Source organism: Alligator mississippiensis, chromosome 4 (assembly GCF_030867095.1).
Source record: "Alligator mississippiensis isolate rAllMis1 chromosome 4, rAllMis1, whole genome shotgun sequence".
Lineage (NCBI taxonomy): Eukaryota > Metazoa > Chordata > Crocodylia > Alligatoridae > Alligator > Alligator mississippiensis.
Genome location: NC_081827.1, coordinates 131987990 through 132015867, shown reverse-complemented (window position 1 = coordinate 132015867; position 27878 = coordinate 131987990). Strand labels below are relative to the sequence as shown.

General features: G+C 42.6%; 1 protein-coding gene across 8 annotated transcripts in view; it reads left to right on the top strand.

The window, feature by feature from the left end:
* Nucleotides 1-27878, top strand: part of SHISAL1 (shisa like 1) — a 172044-nt gene that overhangs the window by 81695 nt on the left and 62471 nt on the right. For all 8 annotated transcript variants that reach the window (XR_002092026.2, XR_002092024.2, XR_009461848.1 and 5 more), the window contains exon 4: nucleotides 19870-20187. Coding sequence is in view for 4 of the 8 variants with exons in the window: in XM_059726649.1 (XP_059582632.1) it covers nucleotides 19870-20187 (318 nt within the window). In the remaining 4 variants the exon portion in view is untranslated. The remainder of the gene's footprint in view (nucleotides 1-19869; nucleotides 20188-27878) is intronic.

The following is a 27878-nucleotide window of genomic DNA, read 5'->3' as shown; positions in this document are numbered from 1 at the left end:
ACAACTTTAACAAATGGTCAGTCATCAGTGAGCCCCAGATAGGGGAGAAAGATGCCATGGACTCCACAAAGGAAAGAGACACATAAGCAGAGTCCAGCCCACAAAACAAAGACACGGACAGAACAGAAGCAGGCATAGCACCCAGAAAAATCAAATAAACAAGAAGCGGGAGGCTGGTACAATGACCAGCATACCTGGATGACTATGAGCTCTAAAGAACATAGCAGACCAGTGGTAAAGGCTTGGTCTCCAAAGTGGGCTATGTGCTAGCAACCTCTGGCCCAACCAGGGGAATAAGTTAATCATCTCTTTCAACTGTTGAAAGGAAAAATGTAACAATATGTATGGAACTCAGAAGCAAAACCAGCAGCAGCAGAAAGGAGGTGTCTGAAGGAGCTGAAGGAACAGCAAGTGAGGGGAAGGAGACAGGAAAAACAAGAGAGTTAGAGAGGCTGAGGGAGAACAGTAGGCCCTGTAACAGCTCTGTAAGAAACTGGTATAATAAAAACACTTTATATTAAGTAGGGAGCTGTTCCTTGATTACCCATACAGGGTCATATGAAACAGTGTGTATGTAGATAACTTACCCAAAGCTCAGTGACATAAATAGGAGATTTCTAATCATCTGGATGGGTTTTGGATCAGGCCCACAGCTTTGTGGGTGGGAAGGAAGCACAGGGCAGATAATGCTGCTTATAAGAGCTTTGTTTAAACATAGTGCTGATTAGTCTTGCTTGGACTCTAAATAAGTAAGTTTGGAATTTACAACTAAACTCCCCTCTCCCCATCTTTCATGAAACAAAAAGCAACTGTGAAAGTGTTGTTTGTTTAGACCTTATTTTACACACCATCACAAGAAAACTCATGTACAATAGGAGTATTGGTGAGATGGGAGTCCAGAAAGGGTGGTCATTCCTAAAGGAAGCGATCCTTCAGGTGCAGAGGGAGACAGTCCCATCACGAGGGAAAGGGGGGAAAGGGGCTAAAAAACGTCCTTGGCTAAACAGAGAAATCCAGGGAAGCCTAAGGGCAAAAAAAAAAGAGGGATATAGGCAGTGGAAGCAGGGAGAAGCTACCAAGGAGGAGTATATCTACTTGGCCCGCACTTGCAGGGGGGCAGGTAGAAAGGCCAAAGCAACTACAGAGCTGAGGCTACCAACACAAATTAAAGACAACAAAAAGTCTGTTTTTAGGTATGTAGGGAGTAAAAGGAAGGTGCAAGGCAGCATAGGACCCCTATTGAACAAGGAGGAGCAATTAGTGATAGACAGGAGGGACAAGGCTGAGCTATTCAATGAGTTTTTTGGCTCAGTGCTCCTGAACAGGGCTCAAGATAAGTCTCCTAATGGGTTCTTAGATGGGCATCAGAGAGACACCAGCCTACCAACTGTTGATGCTGACTAGGTGCAAGTCACTTGGATGGACTGGATATGTTCAAGGGAGCAGGCCCAGATGAGCTACATCCAAGGGTACTGAAGGAATTAGCCGGTGTGATAGCAGAACCACTGGCATGGCTGTTTGAGCACTCATGGCGCTTGGGTCAGGTCCCAGACCACTGGAAAAAGGCCAATGTGGTCCCTATTTTCAAGAAGTGGAGGAAGTAGGACCCAAGTAATTATAGGCCAGTTAGTCTCGCCTCTATCCTTGGAAACCTCTTTGAAAAAATTATTAAGGATTTCATTTGTGTGAGTCCAGCAGGAAAAATAATGCAGCAGGGCAACCAGCATGGATTCGTAGCAGGTAGATCATGCCTGACTCATCTGGTTTCTTTTTATGACCAGGTCGCAAAATGCTTAGATGCAGGAGTAGAGGTGGATGGTGTTTACTTGGATTTTAGGAAGGCCTTCAATACGATATTCCATTCTCATAAATAAACTAAGAGGCTGAGACTTAGATGATTACACAGTCCAGTGGGTGGCAGATTGACTTGAGGGTCACACCCAGAGCATGTTGGTGGACAGGTTGGTATCAACCTGGAAGGATGTGGGCAGTGGGGCCACGCAGGACTTGGTCCTTGGACCTGTAGTCTTCAATGTCTTCATCAGTGACTTGGATGTGGGTGTGAAGTGTACTCTATCCAAGTTTGTGGATGATACTAAATTGTGGGGTGAAGTCAACACACTGGAGGGTAGGAAATGACTGCAGGTGGACCTGGGCAGGTTGGAAAAGTGGGCAGAATACAATAGGATGCAGTTCAACAAGGACAAATGCAGAGTGTTGCACTGAGGGTGTAAAAATATCAAGCATACTTACTGGCTGGGGAATGACCCTCTCAGCAGCACAGACATAGAAAGGGATCTCAGAGTCATAGTGGACTCCAAGATGAACATGAGTCATCAGTGTGACAAAATCATCAGCAAAGCTAACCGCACTTTATCATGCATTAGCAGATGCATGACAAATAGAACCAAGGAGGTGATACTTCCCCTCTATGCAGCATTGGTCAGACTGCAGTTGATGTACTGTGTCCAGTTTTGGGCACCGTACTTTAAGAAGGATGTGGATAACCTCAAGAGGGTCCAGAGGAGGGCCACTCGTATGATTAAGGGTTTGCCGGCCACACCCTATGAGGAGAGACTAAGAGACCTGGATCTCTTCAACCTCCGAAAGAGAAAACTGAGAGGTGTTCTTGTGGCTGCCTACACATTCATTAGTAGGGCACAGCAAGAAACTGGAGATGCTCTGTTCACCAGGGTGCCTTTTGGGGTAACAAGGAACAATGGTCACAAACTGACAGAGATCAGATTTAGGCTGGACATCAGGAAGAACTTCTTCATGGTAAGGGTCACCAGAATTTGGAATGGGCTTCCAAGGGTGGTAGAGCTCTCCCCTACCTTGGGGTCTTTAAGAGAAGGCTGGATAGGCATCTGGCTGGGTTCATCTGACCCCAGCACTCTTTCCTGCCACTGGCAGGGGGTTGGACTAGATGATCTGTTGAGGTCCCTTCCAACCCTAGCATCTATGAATCTATGAATCTGTGTCCTTAGTAGCTGTGGAGAATGATTGATCTAGGGTATGCATAGCAATGAACCCACAACTGAGGACTGTGACAAAGATTGATTCAGAGTTACATTCTTTCCCTTTTTTTTTCCTCTTCAGCCATTCTTTCTACCACACACAAACACATTTCTTGTATTAATGTGTTGTGGGAGAAACTCGTATATAGAAGATCAATGTTGGGTATGCCTCAGTATAACTTCAGACAAGGTTATTTACATTTATTCCATTATCATATCTAAAAATATGATACATTTTGGTAGAATATTGGGCTATCTGTGAACAACCAAAAGATTTAACTGAAACTTTAGCTTATAGTATTTATTCATATGAATTCCTAAGAAAGTAAATGTGAGATGTATGAATGATTGGCTTCCATCAGCTAAATAGTTTGTGTATTTGGGAAATACTGCCTTTGGAGCAGATCCTCTTCTGAAGTTAACTAACTGATTTGCACCAAATGTGACTGTCTAGCAATCTTTGTCTACCTGATTAAGATCTATGTCTGCATGAGTTAATATGTCCTGGAGAATCTCATAATTGAGAAATTGGGTGTGTTTGAACTAAAATTCATTTGACAAGCTTTAGTTGAAGCGCCCCTGCTGCCATTTTGAAGCGCGGGGACGCTGATACATGCAACAGTGGCACTTTAAATAGAGCAGGTCTTGGGCCTCTGCCCCTGTCTCCACAACTCATGTAAAAATGCCCCAAGAGACAAATTCTGGCCCAAAATATGGTGGCAGTGAGGCCAATGGATCCATTTCAATTTATATCCAGTAAAAATCTTGGACCATTGATTTCATACACATTTCTATAGCATTGTTAGCATTCAGAGTAATGTTACTCCCTCCTAACACTTGGAAACCCTGACTGAGGGGTTTTTTTGCACAAAGCGGCTTCCAGAGGTTCAGTGAAAGGGGTGATGGAATCATTTTGACTCAGCTCATCTTCCTCTTGTGATTTTTGAGGCATTATAACTAAATTTTGACTCCCTTAGCTCCTTTGGACACTGTTGTTTAAATGCTTCCTAACTTGTTGAGTGATTATTTACTTCATGAATAACCCTAGTGATTTCAATACTATAGTGAAGCTATGTAAGTAAATATACTTGCTCAGAATTTGTACTTTATTATAAATGATCCCTTCTAATTTTAAGTACAAAACAAAAAAGAAAATAACACTTAGATGCATACATACTTTAAGCACTTTGAGGTTGATGTCATTTGTTGTTTATCGTTATAAATATAGCAAATACAGTTCACTTAATTATAAACAAAAATGCTTTAATCACAAGTTTAGGGATGTCTGTTCATGGTTTGTTTTATTTTAATACGGGGTAGGATAATGTTACAGGTTAGACACTAGAATGGGCCTCAGTTCAAAAGCTTCCTGTGCAATTTCATGGACAGGTAACTTGAGGCTAGAACCAATGAAGGACTTAAGCATCTACTAGGTAGGTACTGCAACACCTTCCCTTTTAGATATCTGGCTCGCAAATTAGAATACACAACCCAGAGTTAGGTACCTAGGCTCCTCATACAAGGTGGGAGGAAAATTAGATGTCTCAGAAAGGGGATCCAAAAATCTGGTATGTTGAGCAGGGAGCTGGCTTAGAGGTAAGTAGTAGAAGACACTAAGTACAGAAGACTGAACTCCCACCCCTTTCTAAATCTGAGACACCCAAGTCAGGACTGTCAACTGGCAAATTCATACATTCAGGATCCTGATTTCTTGCACTGTTTTCCACTTTTCCATTCATAATACAGCTAGGTATGGTGATGCACATTTTCTGTATGATAGACTAGTCACTATAGTAATCACCTGGAAAGCTGGAGATCTGAGTTCTGGGTTCCCCTTAGGTTGAGGAGTTCAAGCCCACATGTCCCAGAAGAGTGTTCCAACCACTAAGTTATTATCTAGGTTGAGTGGGAGTATACTCCCTTCTTGCAGAATCTGAGTCATATACATCACCCATTGGATTCTTGAGGAGTGCCCACCATGCACGTAACTTTCAATCCCTGCAAAGTCTTACCTAAACTAATTATGACCAGGAGAATATTGGTATTGCATCCTTTCAGGTATATCCCAAAGATATTTTTTTCTCACATAATATCCCCAGTGAGAAATATCTTTCCCTGAATAACCTGAATAGCCAGGTTTTATGAGTCTCTTAAAATGTAAAGTCCTCACTGTCTGGAAGGCCCTGTCTCAAGTGCCTTGATCAAGTCTTTGGAGTCTGTTTGAGTAAACAAACACCTGTCAGATGCTAATTCTCAGTGGTTACTTCTTTTCAGCTCTTTAGGCTTGGAGCCTATTCCAGGTGTGAAAGAAACTCAGTGTTTAAGTAGTGACACTTGGGAATCATTTCATATTATGCAATCCTAGCCTTACCATAACATATCAGAAATGCATTTAATCTCATGTACTATAGTTCATAGAAACAAGGATTATATGGCTGAGTGCATCTTAATGCCTCCTAGCTGTTGAGACCACACAGGCCATCAGTCAGACTCAAGAAAACATGCATGACACCTCACAAACACCTCAAAATTTTTTTTAGGGATCCTGACAGGCATTACCACCCCCACTTATTTTGAGATGAGAGTAGCTACAATGGATTTTTGTTAGGGGCCTGATGCTATTGTGGGTTAAGCATGCCCATGAGCAAAACCTACCTACCTAAATCCTGCTCTGCCTGATTTCTGAATTATGTTGGGGCATACACAGTAGGTAGACACTGAACTGCTCAGGGAAACACATGGCAGTCCTTGCTGTGTGAAAAAAGCAGAACCCTGGACATCTTGAGAATGTTTATGTCAGTTATGGACTTTTAGATGCCTCCAAAGCAAGGTAGCCACTGGTGGTGAGGGGTAGGGGTTCACTGATGTGTGCCCCATCCTCAAATGGAAGGGATAGGTGGTCAGGCAGTTTTGCTGTGATAGGGATCTAGTTGCCTCTGGATCAGTTCCCTCTAATTCTCCATACAGCTAGGCCAGGACATGTAACTATGTACAAGTTTATTAATATATGCACATAAATATATATAAGACCCTTAAATGAATAGTAAATATTTACAATATGAGTTTACAACCACATTCAACAAACAATGGCCAGGAAAGTGTACTACCACCAGTGGCTATCAAGTCCCCACAGGTAAGTGACCAGTCCTAGAACAGGAAAATGAAGGTAAAGGCAAATAATCAACACCCGGCACAGGTGAGTAATTGGGTCCTGAAACAGGTAAGCACAGGTAAGTACAACAATATTCAAACGCTAGCTAACAGCAGGTAACTATTGACTATTTATGAAGGACATTTACCCAGAATCAATAGGTAAAGGTTAGATTCTCATGAAGAGTTTGATCATAACCCAAAATGTAACAACATGTAAGGTGCTCTCACTCCCTTAGAGGTGCCAGTGGTGTGGGTATACCTGGGCTCCCCCTTTCAACCTTAAGGAGCACTGCTGTGACTTGCCAGGGAGAGAAACAATGCCCAGGCCTTCCTACCTCTCATGGATTGTGTCAGACACCTCTTACCCTGCAGGGGCCTTTGTTGGTTCCCTCCCAAGGGTTCCCTCCCCTGGGGGAAACCCCCTTTTCCCAACAACTCATGACTCCTGGCAAGGCTGGATCTACCTCTGACTGTCCCAGTTTGGGGGCCTCCTCCAGGCAGGAGTGGCCCTCCGCTGTCCAGGCTCTCTCCCACTCTGTAACAGCCTCATGGCCCCATGCACCATCACGTGCACTGCGGGGCTTGTCCTTCTGCTGAAGGTTGGAGGTCCAGGCTGCCTTGTGCAACACTGGGGCTCAATCAGCTCTTGGGCCTCTGGGGGCTGACGCTGCCTGCGTCAATTGCCTGGCTGCATGCCAGGGAATGGGGACTCAAGCTGTCCGAAAATGGCTCCCCAAGTCAGGATCCATTCCCAGATCCTCCATGCAGCAATCTCTGCACCATGCCCTGGCCACTTGCCAGGGGTTGCAGACCCAAGCTGCCTCGAATGGCTTCCAGGGTCTGAGCTCCATATACTGTGCTGCGCTGTACTGCACACGGAATAGAACTGAGGCATCAGTCCTAGTGAGGAAGTCTTCAGGGCACTGGGTCCACCCCCTGGGCAGCTCTTCCCAGCTCTTCTCTGCCCCTTCTTCTCCGTCCTCCAACACATCTCTCCATGTGCTGGGCACACAGCTCCTTTTATTCACTTCATAGGCTCTGCCCCCAAAGTCTTGCCAGACCTGCAGAACACAGACTTCAATCAGGTCTGGAAGGCTCTTCACTCCACCCCACTCCATGCAAGGGGTGGGGCTAGCCCCACCCAGCCCTTACCTGATTGGTGGATGGGCTCCACCAATGAAAACAAAGATTTTCCAAGCCTGTTTAAGCTGAGCTGAATTGATAAATCCACCACATTGCAATTCTGGCTTTAGGTTTTTCTGGATTTGGTTCTTCGTCTTTTGGGGACAGGGCTTGTCCACCAGTAAAATAACAATAATAATATTCTCTACCTTAATGAGAAGCAGATCATAAAGGATATGAGGTATTCATACACTATCCTGATAGGGGCCATCAAAATACCTGAAAAGATGAGGCTTCTTTTTTTTCTTTTTTCTTTTGTGGCTGAGATTTTGAATTAAGCAGCTCAGCTTTGATGAATTATGCATCCAGGTTCCTTGTGAGCTTTGGATTTAGACATCTTATGAAGGGTCCCCCCCTCTCCCCCCACCCCCCAATCTGTGTATATTTAAAGACTAAGCTGTTTGAGCTCTGCCTGACTCCCCCATACAGACTGTACTCTTTTTTTCTTGTTCTAGTATACAGTACCCTGACAATAAAGAAAATAAATTTCAATAAAAATAACTTAAAAGTAATCTTTGTTGGAGAAGTAGGTTTAGGATGGGACTTTCAAAGCAGCCAAGAAAGTTAAGTGTAAATTTAGTTAGAAAGGTTACAGTTCTTTACAAAAATTTTAGTTGAATATTAGGTACATGCTCTTCAATTAAATTAAGATGAACATTAAAAAGGAAAGGGCCATATTTTTGTTCCATTGTCCATTGGATTAAGTTTTTGCTCAACATGAGTACCTTGAAGTCTTTTTTGGACCTTGTTACATGGTAATTTTAGGCAATTTCTGGATCTCTTAACCCCTGGATTGGTAGTTTAAAGCACTTGTTAGTCATCTTACAGTTATGCCACTCCATTCCTCCTAATTTTGCTCCTGTTTCATTAAGGTATGGCCACTCCATACAGATATTGTGCCCAAGTTGAAGTCCTCCAGCATCCCATAATGTAGTGGCCTCTCTTGAGTCAGGGTGAGGATGCCAGGGTGCAGTGGGGCTGGGTATGGTGCCTCTGCCCTCCTGCTTCCACCAGGCAGAGCCAGAGCCACAAATGTGGAGTACCCGATGGCTGCAGGGCTTCCCAGCTGCTCCTAGTGCCTGGACTCAAGTTGGGCCATGGTGCCTGTGGAGGGCGGCAGGCTGGTGCTTACTCCTCCTGCTGACCCACAATTGAACCTGTGCCCAGCCCCACACTCAGCTACAGCACATCCCTTGCCTAGTGCTTGCACCCCGAGAACCCAGGCACATGCCCTGGCAGGGGCAGACAGCTGGAGCAGAATGGAGCTTAGCAGCTGCAGCATGGCACCCCAAAGCTGGTTGCCACTGACCCTGTTCTCCACTGGGCTGTTCAGGGTCTGACTGTTAGCTCTCCTTACCTGGCTCACCCAGCAGCAGTCACAGTTGCGGCTCCTGAACTTACCGTAGCAGCTGGGCAGCTCTGGGAATGGAGCATGGGACTCCGTGCTGGGGTTGCTCCAGTGTGGGGCAAGAAGTCCTGTCCCTGTTCTCCCCTCTTCCCCCCCACCCTCCCCCAGGCATGCTCCCAGACTACTGGGCCTGAGCAGAACAAGTAAGCTCCAGGGCTGCAGCACTGACTCTGCCCAGCAGAAGCAGTGAGCCTGTGGTAGAGGGGAGGAGATGCAGGGATGGGCCGCTGAGGCATGTGTCTGGGTCCTAAGCGACCAATTCATTTTTTTCCCCTGGAGATTATCCCCACCACACCACTGCCAGTCAGCTAGCTGCCAAGTAAGCTCCAAGGGGCCAAATCCTTTTTGGAGATCAGGTGGCACCCACCCAGGCAGCAGCCCAGGAAGGGGTGGCACAGGGAGTGGGCTCCAGAGAAAAAAAGGATCAGGCTCCTCAGAGCTCAACCAGTGAACTGGTCCTGCTGTTAGCTCCTTTAGTCTTGCCCCTCCTCACCAATCCTCTAGTGGCAAGTCACAGTAGGTGAAGGACAGGCAGAGATGTTTTTTTCACCTTCAGATGTGACTGTTCCACTAAGCCAATTAACACTTCTGCTGCTTACAGTATAAGATGTAATACAGTGTAGTCTTGGAGCCAGATCCAAAGCCCATTAAAGCTAATAGAAGGATTCCCATTCTGTTCAGTGGACTTGGACTTTGGTCCTTAAAGAAAATCTTTGCATTATTCATTAACAGAGGTGTAACTAGCATTTTCAGCAACCTCAGCAGAGGTGGGAAAGGGGGATGTTCAAAGCTGCTGCTGCCATAATGCAGGCTCCCCTCACACTAGCTGCTGCTGGTGCCATGTGGGCTCCCTGGAGGTCACCATTCTGGTACCTTCTCTAAATAGGTGCTTGGGGCTGGTATCCCACTTATCCCACCCTAGCTGTGCTACTATTCATTAATCCAACTGTTTAAATGGTGAATTCGTTTTGAAACATACATATGCGGCCCCTCATTGACATCTACTCTAAGTTACTCGGCTATAATCCATGCAAGCTATAGCTTACAGAACCACTTGATGTGAAAAAATATTTTATCTCAGCTGAATGTAGGAAATGGGCTAAGGCACCAAATATGTCCATAAAGCTCTAGTTCACCTTCCCCAGTTATGCTGAACATGGGATCAACTCTTTTCTATCAGTTTGTGGAAAGCTGTATTTCTTCACTGAGATCCTGCAAGAATCCTGAGAGTTTTTCATATGACCTATTGAACCCTTTTCCAATCATTTTCAGCCCTTCAGAGCAGTACAACAAAATTGATAGTGATAATGATGGTGATAATGATGTGTCAAAATTACACTCCCATCCCCAAGTATGCCAGTGTCTTGCAATTACCAACTATGTGAATGAATGTTTGCTTGAGAGAAAATGTAAATGTGGTCATTCAGTATTTAGCAGCCTTATCCAGGCTGCTGCAGGAAGAGTCACCCTAATGAGTTCTGGGTGTCAAGCCACACCAGACTTCCAAGGCTTTTTTTTGCTGAAGTGTGGCTGAGGTTCAGGTTTTACAGATTTTCTTGGCATCATTTCTTTCTGAAGGCCTTCTTAAAAGGAACCTTTTTTATGTTCCCCTTTTCTTGGATTGTTTCCATATGGTACCAAGGAAGTAAAAGAGAATGCTGGCTGCCTGTAGCTTCTGGCCCACTGTCTCTTGCTTGGCTTCTTTTTCCTATACATATTGCCCAGTGCTGGGGAAAAGCAGAGAGCCTTCCTTGATGTGCTAGGGCTGTTTTGGTTATAGGCTTGAATGTGTCACTTGTAGGGGTAATGCACTTCCTTACAAATGCATTTGAACAGCTGTGTCAGCAGCACTGTAAATGTCTTTAAAATAGTTCTATGGACAAAGGACATGCATGTAAAATTTCCACTGGAAAATATGATTTTTTAACAAGGGTTATGGACAAACAAAATTAGTTCATTAGAGTGAACATGTTGGAGACCCATGTCTAAACCATTCTGCATGTGATTTATATACACCCTTGCGTAACCAAAGCTCACACTTAACATAGTTTAGCCTTGTCCTCTGTTTACCCAGTGCTGTTGTCCTGATCCCTTTAGTCCTAAGCACACTCTTCTGCCCAAGCCAGCTATCCAGTTTTCTGAACCAGAGTTTGTAATGGGTGGCATATGTCCCTTAAGCCCTAGTTACCTGGGAATGAATTTTCTATAAATATAGAAAAGGCAACAGGGTACAAAGAGAAACTGCACCCACTGAGAAAGATTAGGTAGATGTGAGTGATATTATTAGGAAAGCTTCATTTTTTAACTGTTTGTGATTAAAAATAACAGCTACACTAAAAGCCTTTTACAGACCATATAAATTTCTGCCACCCAAGCCACTTTCCCTAGGCTATTTTCTTACTGCTGTTTAAATTGACTTAAAAATAAAGATCAGTTGACGCTATTTTTTTTCCTGCTAGAGTCTCTATTGTACATGCTTCATTGAGTTCAAGTAGCAGCTCTGTTTTAGGGGTCCTTACTCTATAACTAGATCAATAGATTCACAGATGCTAGGATTGGAAGGGACCTCAACAGATCATCGAGCCCGACCCCCTGCCAGTGGCAAGAAAGAGTGCTGGGGTCAGATGACCCCAGCCAGATGCCTATCCAGCCTTCTCTTAAAAACCCCCAAGGTAGGGGAGAGCACCATCACCCTTGGAAGCCCATTCCAAATTTTGGCCACCTTTACCATGAAGAAGTTTTTCCTGATACCTTACCTAAATCTGCTCTCTGTCAGTTTGTGACCATTGTTCCTTGAAATGTTGCAACGTGTTACAGTACACTGATTATTTTTTAACTTGTCTCTTACCCTAGATTTGCAGAAGTGAATGAGTTCCCCCTCCACACTTTGGCTTGGATGCAAAAGGAAATAATGACATAATGACACTGCCTTTTTCTCTAAGTTCAGTATGTCCCTTGCAGAATTGAAATGAACCTGCTTATCTACAGCAAAACCTGATCTACAAGAGTGCTGACAAGTCTGTGCTGTCCATTAGCCACTGTAGCATTCAGATGTAATTTAACTGGAACACTCTTAGCCAACTACAGTGATGAGCTCTATATCTTAAGGTAGGCAGATCCTCAGGGCTATGGAAAATTTATTTTAATTTTAGGAAAGGTGATATGCAGAAAGTGTATATTAAAGATTTCAATCCCTCTTCCATTATACAGGTTTCTAACCATTGCCAAGCATGTGTGTGTGTTTGAAAGAAAAATTTGCTTGAAATAAAATTTAAATATATAATATACTACTATAATTAGCAGTCCTGTCCAGAAAAAAGCAGCTCCATGGCTGTTTGCCCACAGATAAATTATACAGCTGCAACAAGCTCTTGCAATGTTTTTTAAAAACCTAAATTTAATGGTTCCTTAATCTTTCCACTCCTGTACAGTGCATAAAAACTACTGGTTCAAAAAAACCCAAAAGAAAGCACATATAACCCCTCCCACCACACACACTCCCCGCCCCCTGCAAAAAAAACCCTCTGTGTTCCAGTCCTGCCTACTGTCTATCTAAAGAATTTCGTGATTAGAAAGCACAGTCACCTTATGACAGTGATTCTCAACCAAGGGGGTCATTGTGCCCTGGGGTGCCATGACAGAGGGAGAGAGGAGATAAAACTCAGGCTCCAGTAAGAAGTGCAGGCTCTTCCCCCCCAGATGCTCCTTCTCCTTCCCAGCCCTTCTTCAAGCAGGTAAGCACTATAATAAATAAATATATTTTTTAAATGGGGTGCCACTCAATTCACAAAAATTATGGAAGGATGACTCAAGTGAAAAAGGTTGTAAACTACTCTTTTTGGAATGCAAATTACAAAGTTGACCATCAGTTTTCTTTCATAATGTTAGCCCAAAAAGAACTCCAATTATGATTCTGTAACTGGAAGAGGATGGAGAAGGGTAACTAAAAGTAGTTCATACCATGTTTACTTAAATCTAAGATGACCCTGAATTCAAGATGACCTGCCCCTCCAAAATTAGAATCTATACATGGAAAATGTATAAATTTGTTATAATTTTAGGGTTGTGTGAAGCATCAGGTGTTGATTCGATTTGAAGGAGATTTGGCCCGATTTGGTGGCTCAATCTCCAAATTGGAATCAAATCAGGGGACCAATAAAAAGGTCCGAATCGATTCAAAGCTCTCCAAATCTTTGGAAAAATGATTTGAACAGCCCCCTCTCACTGCAGCAGGGAGCTGGAGCCAGACTTGGAGCTGGTAAGTAGGGGGCGGAGGAGGAGGGGGCTGGAGGAGGGGGGAGCGGATCATGGGAGGACCCCTTCCAGGCCCCATCCCCAGCCTACTCACCCAGCCCACTCATGGCTGCCCCGCCCACCCCAGCTCTGGCCCTTTCAGAAAAAAAAACAACCCTGAACTCACCAGCAACCTTGGGGCTTTGGGGGGCTCTTGGAAGAGCCCCCCATGTGGTATGGGGCAGTGGGGGGCAGTGGGGATTGCCCCTGCCTGGCAGGAACCGATGAGTCTGGGGTTTGGGGGGGTTCCTTAAAGGGCCAGAGCTGGGGTGGGCGGGGCAGCCATGGGGGGGGGGCTGGGAGAGGGGCTTGGGGAACTTGTGCAGAGCCCCCACACAGTGGGGGGCAGCAGGGATCGCCCCACCTGGCAGGCAGCACTCAGTGAGTCGGGGCTTTTTTTTTTCAAAGTGCCGGGAGCTGGACTGGGCAGGCAGTCATTGCTGGGGCTGGGAGAGTGGGTGGGGGACAGGCCTGGGTGATTCGGAGATTTAGAGATTTGGCAGCAGCCGAATCTCCAAATCAGATTTGGCCAAATCGATTCATGACAGTGATTCGAATCACCAAATCAAATCACTGTCCCCCAAATTGGCCGAATCCGAATCTGAAGCGAATACTAGCAACTTCACACAGGCCTAAAAGTTTTCCATGTGTAAAACATAATTTTGAGGTGTTATCTTTAATTCATCCCCTCCCCTACTGCTACAGTGGGGTAGGCAATGGGGAGCAGGTGGTGTTTGGAGGCTAAGCAGCTTGCCCTCTGCTTCTACTTGTCTCCCAGCCACGTCTGCCCCCTGTCTAATCCCCGTCCCCCACAGCCTCGGGCCCACCTTCCCCTTGCTCCATGTTGGCAGGCTCTGTCCCCATTCTAACCTGGGGCCCTGAGCATGGCCCCAGCCCATTCCTGTAGCAGCTACACAGGCTGCAAGCCACTGCTCCACAACTGGGCTGAGGCTGTGCTCAGTGCCCCAGGCTTCAGTGTGGATGGAGTACACTGGCACAGAGCAAGGGTAAAGTGGGAGGAAGAGGGGCAGGCAGGGGAACAGAGGCTATGTATGTTGTGGAGAGAGGGTGGGTTGCAGAGGTGGCATGCAATGGAGGATAGGGTAGGCAGAAGTTGCGGCTACCGCTTTGACTAGGATTACCATATGTCCAGGTTTTCCTGGACATGTCCTCTTTTTACATCCTCCGATCTCAGACGAGGCAGTTCTTTAAATATGATCAAATGTCTGGGATTTTGGTCAGCTCAGCTTCAAAGTTTTTCCTGGCACTTCCTGGCTTGCCCTATCAAGGAGCTATTTGGGGCTGACAGCAGGGTGATTGGAGGCAGGGCGCACACACACATGGCTGGTATGCAGCCAGACAGGGGGTGGGAGCAGCCTGGCAGCTGGATATAGGTAAGTCTGTGGAGGGCATCGGTTGGATTGCCAGTACTTCAGGATTGTCACTGTGTGTGTGTGTGTGTGTGTGTGTGTGTGTGTGTGGTGGGAGGGGTGTGGAGGGGATGGGTGGTGTGTGGGGGGGAGGGCAGGCACCTGCCAGCACTGAGGGAAGCTGTCCAAGTGCTGGTACTGCAGCAGTGTGGGAGGGGGAGGGTGTCTGTCCCTCCAGAGGGGGAAAAGGGCAGGGTGCCCTTCAGGGGCAGCAAGGAGTTGCATGGCTGGCCCAGCAGCACTGGGGCCAGTGCCTATTCTTGCTGGGGCTGGGCACCTGAGAGACACTGCAGGGCTGGGTGGAGCAGGGGGCTGTGGGTCAGGAGTGAGAGGCATTGGCAAGGCTGGGTGGGAGCTGTGGCTTGGGAGTGATGGGCATTGAGGGGGCAGGGGACTGGGTCAGCAGGGCGGGCCACTGGCAGTGCAAGGGGGTTGTGGGTCAGGAGCGAGGGGCACCACCAGGGATGGGGGGGGCTGTGACTTGGGAATGAGGGGCACCAGCATGGTCCAAGGGGGCAGGGTACTACAGTTTGGGAGTGAGGGGCACTGACAGAGCTGGGGTCTGTGGGTTGGGAGTGAAGGGCAGCAGCAGGGCTGAGGGGGCTGTGGCTTAGGAGTGAGGGGCAACAGAATGGGCAGGGACAGGGTACCAGCATATCACTGCCTCCTCCCTTCCCACCTCCCCCGCCAGTCATATACATGTCTATCTGGCAAGTGTCTTCTTTTTTGGAACTGGAAATATGGTAACCCTAGCTTTGACCCCAGGTAGGGGCTGGAGCCCAAGCCACAACTCCTGCCTGCCCCCACACCACCCTTATACTCAATTCTAAGATGAGGGGCTATTTCTGCCATGTTAAAAGGCATTGTCTTAGAATCAAGTAAATACAGTACTTCTGTGAGTCTTGAATTAAATACCCCTGAAGTCATTTTGAATCTTCCTGTTGACTGCAGCGGACTTTGATTCAAACCTATACTACATCAGTATGAAAGCCAAACCATTTTAAAGGACTGAGCTAAGGGCTTAAATTGCTTCCCTATAAATTATATAGCTGTGACAAGCAGTTTGCAGTGTTTTTGAAAACCAAAATCAAGGGCTCCTTATTCGGTATTCTGATACATGCAAAGTGTTAAAATTACACTGTCACTAACTTCCACAGTTAGGTTTATAATGTTATAATGCAGTAATGTTGCAATGCATTAAGTCTTATTGGATTTTTATTAGAAATAGTTTTTTGATGCAGATGAAACTTTACATTTAATGTTAGTTGTACAGAAAGGTTATATGTTGCACTATTTTAGTATTTTGTATGACAAACTGGACTCGAGTGCAGGTTTTCTCTAGACAACATAAAATGTATTTTATGCATGATTTTTACATGGACTTTTTACAGTGCAGTCGTCCCACTGTATGTTAATTTAAGTAAAGCACTCTTTCATTTTTGGATTTGTGAGAAACAGATGTTATTTACAAGGAACAGATGGACAACCCACATACACTGGGATTAATAAATTGTTGCTTTACATCACAGTGCTCAAAATAGCCCTAATTTTTTACTAAGTGTTTTTTAATGATTAAAGCTAAATACCTAAAATGCAAACAAAACAAATTCATGTAAAATCACACTAAGAAATGTCCCCACCTCCAAGTTCTTGCCAGTGGATATATAACATGGTTTCTAACTTTAGGAAAAGAAATACATTATCCTTCCCATCGTTGGCAAATTACTGCTCATCTTATTTATAGAAATGGTTCTGTTCACCTAGGGGTGTAGACAGAAGTATAGCTCCTCACTGTAACCAAGAACACTTGGCAGGAAACATTCTGAGTTGCAATGATCCCCCAGACCAAACAACAGTTCACTGTTGGTTGCAGGGGGAGGGGAATCTAGGTGCTGGCTGCTGGCCTGCAGCCAGTTTTCTCTAGTAACAGGCCCTCCTCCCTGCCAGCCCCAGCTGTTTTCAGAATGGGAGTGGTGGAAAGGGAGCAGAAGGAGCTCATTCTAGAGGTTCCCTACCCTAACTTGTGCTGGAGGGTGGGATGGGTGAATTGGAGCCTCTCACCTTGCGGGAGGCTCCAATACACCCACCACACCTCCCAGTACCGGCTGAAAACCCCCATACCAAACTCAGTCCACTCCCTTTCTCCACTCACATTCTGAAAAGTGACAGTCTGGCTGGCAGGCAGGCAGACAGAAGTTACAGAATACACTGTTTTGAAACATCTTCATCTGATCCCTCATGCAATGAGGGTTCAGATTTTTGCCCAATCAGCCGTTTTGGGATTTGTCTGCAGCCATGTACTTGTATTTGGTCACAGCTATAGACCACTTTGTGGCTAGATTGGGCGAAAATTGTCACCTTTGTCTGTGCCCTAGGATAGTGACTGGTACTTTACTGAACACGAGTTAGGTCTGAAAACCTGCTCCTAAATTATTCAGGTCTGATTTCCCTTTTGTTTACATTGGTAGAATAGCTAGAAAATAAAACAGAAGACAAGGGTAAGCCCTCTGAAAAATAAAGAGTAATTCAGCTGAAAGTCTTGATCCACACCACTCAGATAAAACTTATTAGGCTCTGGCCCTACAAAAATTTGCACAAGTTAATAGGAACTACTTTCTAGCATATGCAGTTCAGCATATGCATTTATCTTAACAGCATCTGGTCCTTGGGGTGAGATTTTCAAAAGTGCTCGGCTTTACTTTGTTCCCATCCCACTGAAGATTATTTAGCATTGAACACTTTGTGAAAACCAAACTTTAAAATGTCTTTATTTGTGATTTTGTTATTCTAAGGCAATTAATATAGGACTGATTCTGTAATCACTAGCACCTGCTTTTTAATAGTGTGGCTATTCTGAAGTCAGTAGAGTTACCATACCTAAAACATTTTTAGGTAGATTTTACTATCCAATAAATATTGGACACGTTGTTGCTTCCTACTAGCATAACTCTCCTGACTTAGGTAAACCCTCCAACAAAAAATTGTACCATGCATTTGAAATAACAGTTTTGTACATCTATGTGGTGTTCTAGCTCTTCCCACCTCCCCCCTTGTTTGGTGAGTCACTCACATTGTTGAATCACAGTTACCTTCAAATTCAATGGAAAAATGAAAAGCATTTTGTAAATAGATTTTACTATCCAGTAAATAGTGGACAGAAAAATCAAGGATATGCTAATGTTAGAACATTTTTTAAATCAGTATTTCAGGCAAGATTCTGAATTCTCAGCATGTCATGGTTTAATTTTGATTTTGAAAAAGTTTGATATTAGTATGTTCTTGAAGGTAAATTGTGTTCTCCCTCCATAATGTGTGCGATTCACCAAGCAAAAGCAGGAGGGAAACTAGAGTAATACAAAATTGTACAAAGCTGTTACTGAAAACGCGAAATGTGATAATTTTGCTGGTGACATTGACAGAAATGCAAGAGAAAAGCATTCATTTTCCAGGCTAGTACAGTATATCCGTTATCTACAGTATGTTGCATTGGTTTGCAAGTGCTGTTGGACTTTGAATGATACCGTTTTCTTTTGACATTTTATTCCATTTCAGAACCACTCCCAGCTTTCTAACATAAGAAAATATCCTTTAAAAATTCTCCCATTTATTTCAGCAAGAGGTGGTTCAGGTATATATGTAAATAGATCCCTTCTCTCCCTGCTTTAAAAGCCTTTAAGATAGTAGGTCCTGTCCTGAACTGCCCAAAATATAAAGTATATGAATTCAACCTTCACCTGTGAGAAAGAATGTGTTCGTGTGAATGAAATCCCCAAATATACAGTTCTGTTAGATGGAGGCTCCATTTCATAAATAATTTTAAGATTTCAAAGTGTGAATTTATTGTGTGTCAAAGCAAAAAAATAACAATATTTCCTCTATGAAGAGATAGCTTAAGAAAATATTTGGGGAGTATAGAAATGATTCATTTTTTTTAACTCTTTAATTTTATGGTATGGTCCCTGCCACTAAGTGTCTGTGGCTAATAGAGGCCATCTTTGTATAGCTGGCAAATACTTCCTTGCCATCCCCATAGACTTCAGTGACAAAGCATCATTTATACTGTGTTAAACATGCTGGTTATTTTCCGCAGACTTGTCTGTTCACACCTCATTACACAATGATTACCTTACAGACGCATGAGTTATACGCTGGTGATGCCCTGGTGATTGAATCAGTCTGTTGTTTGTACCTCTTCAAGGAGCAATTGCAGTGGCTATTTAAACCATACTTCCAGGAAAAAAATAAAACTGTTTGTAGAGTTCTTTGCTGGAAATAATCAAGAAAAGTTGCAAGTAATAGTTTTAGTGCTTCAAGTTGCATATGTGACTTTTTACATTGGCTTTTTTTAATCTGTTACTTTACTGTGGTAAAATATTTTGCTTAGTAGCAATTTAGAGGTATTTAGAATGTCAGGATAATGTCTGAGATGTTCTGCATATTTCGGATATCCATCTCAGAGTGGGTATTTAACATTAACCCACATGCCTGCTATAACAGGTAGGGGCTTCACAGAATAACTGTAAAATCTCCCACCCTAAATGCCCAATGAAATAACACTTGGTTTTAAAAAATGTTCCACTTGTTGTCTGGGGAATGTTTTCTATTTCCATCTCCGAATCTTCTCCCATATGTTGTTTGGTACCTTTACTTAAATCTGTTCTGTTTTTACTTAACTACATTTTTGTTAGCACATAGGTAGAAACCTTTATGATTCTTAATCATATATATAAAATAGTTACGCAAGCATTTACGCATAAGAATAATATATATTTTAACCTCTAAAATGTTGAATGAATTGTGTAATAAAACCATTTCTCTTTGTAATGCCAAGTTCACAAACGTTATGGCACTGATAGTTCTGGGGTGCCAGCAGTGGCTACAGCTGAACTTATGGTGAATGTGGTTTGATTATAAATGCAAACAAGCCAAGTCTAAAATAATGTGGTTGTAATGGAAATCAGCAATAAGTATATTATTTTAACACCAGCAAACCCAGAGGGCTCAGTTTTTACAACCTCTACTCAAACAAATAATGTCTAATTGCAAGAATAGCCCTGCCGATTTCAATGTTAGGATTCATGAGTAAAATGTGGAGCAAGCCATAGGCCCCTTAAATTTATGCACTTCGGCAGTTCTGTTGAATTCAGTACGGCCATTCATATACTCAGAATTAAGCACTGACATAAATATTTTTAGTATAGGAAAGTTCATTCCCCTAATGGTAAACAGTGCTTAAAGCAATTCTTCTTATGGATAAAAGGGCAGATATTTATAATTGCTTGCATTTTACATTAAATGATATTTTTAAAAGCACTGATAAATAACTAGCATGATAAGTTCTATGGATATGTTGGATGACTTCCTTTGTTGTTTTCTATTTTTACAGCAACTACAGTGCACTATTAGGAGTGTGGATCTATGGCTTTTTTGTGTTGGTCCTGCTGGTACTGGACCTTTTATATTACTCTTCGATGAACTATGATATTTGCAAATTTTACCTGGCAAGGTGGGGAATCCAGGGAAAGTGGATGACGCAGGGACAGAGCCGATGGATTAACCCTGCTCAAGATACAAGCCAAGTACAGACACAGACACAGCCTCAGCCTCCACTTCAGCCACAGCCTCAGACGTCACAGGCAGTACGTACTGTAAAAGGAGATGCTTTAAACCCACCACTGATGTCTTTTCAGAGTACATCTGCCTGGTAAGTTAAGATACATTGTGGCCTTTCCCCCTCACCCTCATATTATTGTGATGTGTAGAGGCACCCACTAATTATCATGTACAACAATGAATATATTTTCATTTCTAAAGGAACATACACTCAAAGAGTTTGGTGTCACATCAGAATGGAAAACCATTTTAATTTGTAAGGATTGATTACATTACTATCAGAAATTTTGAGCTGTCCTATCTTGTCAGACCTATGAGTATAGTTGTATATTACAATGTGGTGTACACATGTTCCTCAGGATTTCAAGAGGAAATGAGGTAGATCAGGTTATATTTAAAAGCTTTCCGCCATGTTTCATGCAAGTACAATAAATCATTTAAATACCTACGGTTCTACTGGAGCTAATATTTATAAAGTATTATGCTGAGAAATTTTGCTTTGACATCAGGCACCAGGGAAAATGTTTGTCAATAGCTTTATCTTTCTGCATAGAGGCAGCCAGACTTAGGGAACAATAAAAGGATGGAGAGGACCTCTGCAAACTGCCTAGGAAGTGAGGAAACTAAGACCCAAGGAGTTGGGACCAAATGAACTTGTGCTACAGAAGCCTACATAGAAGACTTACCATTTTACAGTCTGCTCATTTGGCCAGCCAAAAAATTCTGTTTGGGAGCTCCTGAACCATAACGTTTCTGTAAGCGCCCCTTCCAGAAAATAGTGCCACTGCCCTCTTAAACAGTTGCATTCTTTTACCTCTCATACCAAATGAGCATTAAACAGTTTAAAAATGAAATCTTGTGGGAAGGAGTTTCCACTTACTAGCCAGCCTTAGAAATGAGCTCTGACGAAGGAGCACTGAGTTTAGGTCATTTGAAAGATTGGCAGAGGAAAGGTGCCTAAGAATGAGCTAACATCAAAAAAGTACAATTTAACAAATGAGAGAGAGAGAGTCCTAAGGAGCAGGCAGATCACGTGGCACAAGCAGGAGAAATTGAATACAGGAAGAATGCTACTGGAGATGGAGAAATGTTAAATCAAGGTATAAAGCAAGGTCTTAGGAGTAGTAGGGACAAGGAATGACTAGTATATGTTAGAGCTGCTGTAGCAGGATTATCACTGAGTTTTGGCAAAAGTAAGTGCTTGTACAGTAACAAGTTCACAGGCAGGCTCTACATTTGCACAGCACCTAAGCAGTGAGATCTTGATACTGACTGGGTACAACCATAATATAAATGAGACTGCGAGTGTGATTTCTGTTGTGATTTTCCTAAGTATCATATATTTGTTTTAAAGAAAATCCTGGAATATGCCTGTATTTTCATAATACACCTTCACCTTTATTTGTGACCATGGATTAGGAATAATAGAAGTAGGTGAGCAGCTGGAATAGGAGTCAGAAATAATGCATTCGGTTCAGCTACTACTTATATACATTAATAACATGACACATTTCAGCACTTACCCAAGTCATTTAACTTTCCTTGCTCACATTCTAGAGTTATTTTATCTTTTCATTAGGAAAATAAAAATGGTGTCCTAACATTTTTCTGTCTCAGACCAGATCCAACCAATCTTCATAACTGGCCTCTAGATTATAATAGACTGCAATTCCAAAAATTCCTGAACATTTAGGTTTCCAAAATCCAGGGAGAAGGAGAGTCATTTTTTTCTTCTTGAGATGGCTTTTCGGTGCATTACAGAAGCCCTCATGACCATTGTTTTCCCACAATTTTACCAGAGTGCTCTAACATAGCAACAGCTAGAAGAGGGATTAACAGTTCCTACTCCATAGAATTAATATGAGGTTTGAATGCAGCAAGGGACAGAATTCTGATTTGTAAGCAAGGAGAGTTTCTTCATCCTTCATACTGTCTGCAAACTGCTGGGAAAAATAAAACTAACAACAAAAACAATAAGAAAATGTTATTTCCTAAAAGGCTATTGTCTACTTTGATTTCCAGCCTCTTTTTTTATGTTTTCCCTGCAGTTTCAATTGGATATGGTAGTGTTCTTCACATGCTGTTCTAAACTGTTGGTTAGTGTTGTGCACATTTAAACAGCTGGCTTTTCACTTCAGTACCAGTAGAAGTGATTTCTGCGTATACATATTTTCAATGAAAACTCTGTGTTAATGAAATATTTAGGTTGTACAGTCAGTATCACAGTCAGGAAATGCTGCGGTTCCTATAACAAAACCCACTTTTGCTTGGGGTTTTTTTATTTTGTTTTGTTTTGATATATAATGTATAACACAAATTGTAATGGACCTAGACGCTTACTAGAAAAAAATTGGACAAAATAAAGTTGCTATGGGAAACAACCACTTTCATGATTTTTTCTCTTCTTTATTTGTGACATTAAGATGCAACTTTTAATGTAGTATTAATACAGTTTCCTTTAAATTTATTTTTCTCCATTTCCTAAAAGAAAGATAAAGCATGTGTGTTGAATTGTATTTTAATAGTTAAGCATTTAATTTTAGCTCATGTGTCCTACTTAAAAGAAGCATATTTTAATAATTATTGATCTCTGTTCCTTAGCTAATATAAACTGGTATAGTTCCTGGCCCATTTTCACATTGGATCCACACTGTAAACAGTTTCAGGGCAGGGACTATATTTTTGTTCTGTTTGTGTTAGCATGATGTAGTCCTGGTCTATGACAACAGTCACTAAGCACACTGTTAATACTAATAGTCAAAGGGCTGTGGCATGCTATAAACCAAAGGTATCCCTGAGAGAGTCTCTCCCATGATGTGACTGTGCCATTGCTCCAGTCCCAGCCAATAATGAACTACAGAGAACAAGGTTTCTCTCTTGGGAAGTCCTGTGCAGTGTGGGGGAAAGCAGCAAGGGGTAGAATTCTATTTTTTTTCCAAGAAAATGCTATAGGAGCAATTTGCAAACTGTTCTCTTTTCTTCCTCCCTAGTGAATCGTGTGTGTGAAAGATTGCCTATATGCATTTCTCAACATTTTTCTACTCATTTTGGATTTCCCACTCTTCTCCCTTGTATTTCATATATTTGACTCACTCTTATGCTTGGTCTTGCCCCTACTTCAAAAAAGAACTGCTGATGTCTGCCACAATCTAAAACAAAGACAATATGATATTTTATTTCACATTCAAGTAAAAAAAATAAAAGCAACTCCTGATGCAGGGCAGTATGCTTTTTTTCTTGGTATCTGAAAAGCAGTTGAACAGGTCAATTCTCTTATTACTTATTACTCCATGGAGTGAGAACATTAAAGGCATATGAAAGGTGACTGCTCTGATCTCGAATCTGTTTGTGCAGTAGCAGCATCTAATATGCATTGTTCTACAAAGCTAGGGACAGACATTCAAAAAGCCTGAGCCTGAACTGATTCAATCTTTGCAGGTTAGTCTAACCTGCCTAGGCAGAACCAGCTTGTAACCATACAGACATCCCCTCTAGACTGAAGAAATGCAGGCATATACCTGCAGTAGCTCAGGTTAGAAGCCCAGGAGCACTACAGCAGCCCTCCCTTTCCTTCCATAGTGCTGAGCTGAGGGGGTGGGGGCATGGCCAGGCCCCAGCAGGATGCTCTGATTAGGGAGGAATCATCCCCCTCCCCATCCCCCTCCCCCCACCACTGTTCCTCTGACCAGAGACAGAGCCAGCAGGGAGTTACACTGCTTTTATCAGCCCATCATCCAAACAAAAGCCTCTCTCATTAGTTCAAGGTTTTCTTAAACAACTTTTTCCAAGGAAGGAACCAAGGGACATTACCAGCTAACTGTTGATTTGCTCCAGAAAGCCCTAAGTGGACACTGTCCTGTCTGCCTTTGTCCTATCTACCTTACACAGACACCATTCAGCATTAGCTAGCATAGATTCATAGATTCATAGATGTTAGGGTCGGAAGGGACCTCAATAGATCATCGAGTCCGACCCCCTGCATAAGCAAGAAAGAGTGCTAGGTCTAGATGACCCCAGCTAGATGCATATCCAACCTCCTCTTGAAGACCCCCAGGGTAGGGGAGAGCACCACCATAGTCAGCATATCACATGCTGACTATGGTCCATGCTGTGGGAGAGAGGAGGGAGGGATCCCTGCTTGAGCAGTGAGTGGTGAGGTGGGGATGGGGTAGGGGGAAGCCAGGCAGACCCTGCTGTGCCTGCAAGTCTCTGATGGAGTTACAGCCTGGGAGCAGAGGGGCAGGGCCAGCTCTGCTGTGGAGCTGAGAGCCCTACCCAGGGCTGCAAAGCATCTGGGATAAATAGTGCTTTGATTTCCATCATAGCATGTTTTAGCCTCCAATAAGGACGCAGGATGTTCCTTAAAAGGCGCAGACAGAAGTGACGATTTTCACCCAATCTGGCCACAGAAAGTGGTCTATAGCCATGACCTAACACAAGTGCATGGCTGCAGACCACTTCAAAAATGGCCGATCAGTTGAAAATCTGAACCCTCGTTGCATGTGAGGTCAGATAAAGACATTTCAAAACATAGCATTTTCGGGGGGGAAGGGGCTCCAATTCACCCACCCCACCCTCCAGTACTGCCAGTGGAACCCCTAGAACAAGCTCCTTCTGCTCCCTTTCCCCACTCCCATTCTGGAAACAGTGACAGGCTGGCAGGGAGCTGGCAGGGAGGAGGGGCCATTGCTAAAGGAAACTGGCTGCAGGGTGGCAGCCAGTAGGTAGATTCCCCTCCCCCCTGGAATCAACTGTGAACTTCTGGGGGATTGTTGCAACTCAGATGTTTCCTGCAAAGCATTCTCAGTTACAGCGGGGAGCTGCACTTCCATTTGTGCCCAGTGAGAGACCTCAAACACAATGGTAATGAGTACATCAGGTAATACAAGATACACACAAATGTTCCTGATTTGATCTTAAGGCATCCCCTAACTCAGTCCAAACTCAAATTTTGAAAAAAACTGATATCAAATGGTTGGGGTTTTGTTTTTTGTTTGTTTTATCAGCCTTCAGTGTTTTGGCCTGACCTCCAAATAGCCCAGTTACCACAAATGCATCTGTAGGACATTGGCATAAATGGCCGTATCTGCCCACATACATTTGCAACCAGATGAGAATTTTGTTTTAAACATTAGATTTATCTTTGAAAAATATTTTCAAATAAGAAGAGAGAGATCATAGGGCAGATCCTCAGCCACTGTAAATCAATGTTATTCTACAGACTAAAATGAAGCTAAATCAATTGATTCTAACTGAAGTGCTTCTGGCTCATATTTTCTTAGAGGTAGCACAACACACAACAGTATGATCTTTAACCATGGAACAACAAGCATCATCAACATTATCACAAGGGGCAAGTTGTTCAATCTGCATATTGTTTGAGTAGCCAGGGTGAATCCCTCAATAAGTGAAAATCAAAATAGCTCCCATATCAACACAGATAGGCCAAAAAACAAGCTGTGAGAACCCACATTGACTGCAGCAGCACAATTTAAATTCAGCCCAGCTTCTTCTAATTTGAACTTTTCTACCTTCATCCCCACAAAGGTCATTTTTTAAACTAACTTTAAAAACTAAGAACTGAGCAAATAATAGATCTCTTGGTTTAGCCACTAGATTGAATCACATTTTTCAGGATTTTTTTTTAACAAAATGAAAACATTTTGGTTTTAGTCAATCCAAAGCATTTTGTTTAATCCAAAACAGAATGTTTTATTTTGGATTATTTAAACCTTTAAGTTACTGATTTTTTTTTTATAGAAGGATACTGTTTCAAAATAAAAAAATTTCAAACAGTTCAGTATTTTATACGTGAAACACTTCATTTAGACAATGTCAAAGTTAAAATGTAAATCCTTGCAATATTTTTCAAACTTCTATCCTTTTTCTGACCTAATTCAACCTGATTTTGTAAATTGCTTCAGGTCACCCACAATTTGGGGGGGGAGGGAGGGCTTTAACAAAATTTCCTATTCATAAAAATATTTTCTTCAGCTCTAGACAACAGTCCAAAATTCTAAGCCAGTTTCATTCCTACAATTCTACATGCTGATGCCACCATACCAACCCTATCCTAAAGTCACTCACAGCTACCTAAGTGCTGCTTGCATTCATGACATTGGGGCTAGGGTTCTTAAAACAACCACAGACAAGAGGAGGACTGGAATAGTGGAGTTCCTTTTTACTACACTCTTCCCCTATCTGCTTCTCCTTTGGCACACCCTTTATGTCAGGTTAAGAAACTGGTAACATTGAAACAAGTTCCACCAATATTATCCCAACATATACCACACACCCACGTGCTTAATGACAACCAAAATTCTGCCATTTGTCAGGGCTGTATTTTTAATGAGAATCTGACCTTTCAATTACTCCATTATCAGAACTTTTCATAAATAATGCCTGTGCAGCTACAGACCAGATACAGACATTCCACTTTTACTAGCATAAGTGATTGGAAACCAGTCTATACCCGTAACGGCACAGAAGTTCGGCACACACAGACTGGTTTAAAAATGGCGGAACCCAGGCTAAGATTTGCCCCCACCCCTACAAAGGGCAAATGTGTGTGCTGTTCACTACCAATCTAAACTACACTGCTTACAGAAAACCATGTAACTTAAATCGATTCTGCTTTGGGCTTTTTGAATGTCTGTACCTAGCCATAGTCTGGTAATTGCAACAGATAAGCTAATAAACCTAGCTTTCTTTATGCACTTTTAGGGATTTTAGAAGTCTTTACAAAACTTTATGTAGACAATTGAAAAACCATGTTTTTCATGTCTATAAATAAAGTTTGAAACAAGGCTGTTTTTGAACTGGAAATTGTAGAAGACTTCAAAATCAACTGCAGGTTTAGCAACTGTTCAGACAGTATTAACAATGGTGGCAAACTATTAGACCTCCCCCTTTGTATTTTTCCGAGACATCTAATGCTTTGTGGACCACGTAAAATATTTCATACTTCCAGTATCCAATAATGTCAACATAACATTCAAAAAATGAATTGGGGCCCCTTTAAAAATCATGCATGAAATGATTTTTAAGCAAATAATATTTTTGGCTCCCATTTTCTTTATGTATAGGATTCATTAGCTTTCTGCTTTCTAGATTTTCTCTGCAATCATGAAAATTAGAAACTTAAAAAAAATTGAAAATGGCAATTCTTTCACACTGTTAATTCCAACATCAAATTAAATGAGAATAGGCAACACTGTGTCTCATGAAAAGTAAAATGGGCGTGTATGAGTGGGACTAGTTTTCAAGGTATTGATACAAAAGAACTGCCTTTATCAAAGAACTTATCAGATTTTTAGCAAGTTTACTCAAAAGATTTTATCTTTCCATCACAAAACCCAGGGACATTCTATTTTTATTCCATTTATATTCAAGGAAAGTCAAGTTCCTCTCCACTTCACTTGGTCTTCTGTAATGTATATTTTATGTTTCCTTGGACCAGGGCACCTGGCAGCTGCTGAATAGAACTGCATTTTATATGAAAACTTAAAGTTTGTAGATTATTACAAACTGAAGCAACAAAAGTTAGGCAACAAAAGTTAGGCAACAAAAATTGCAAAGACTCTAAAACTATGGCATCATCATGCTTTTCTGTTTGCTGAACCTGGTTTGTAGGATTTTGCTGTATATTTCTTATTAAAATACTTGAAACCTGTATTGTAAAAATAGTTATGGCAGCAGTTTTTCTGCTGCCTGGATTGGTTAAGAATACTACTATGATTCCCAACATTAAAGAAAAAATTAAATCAGACTGGGCAGAAACAA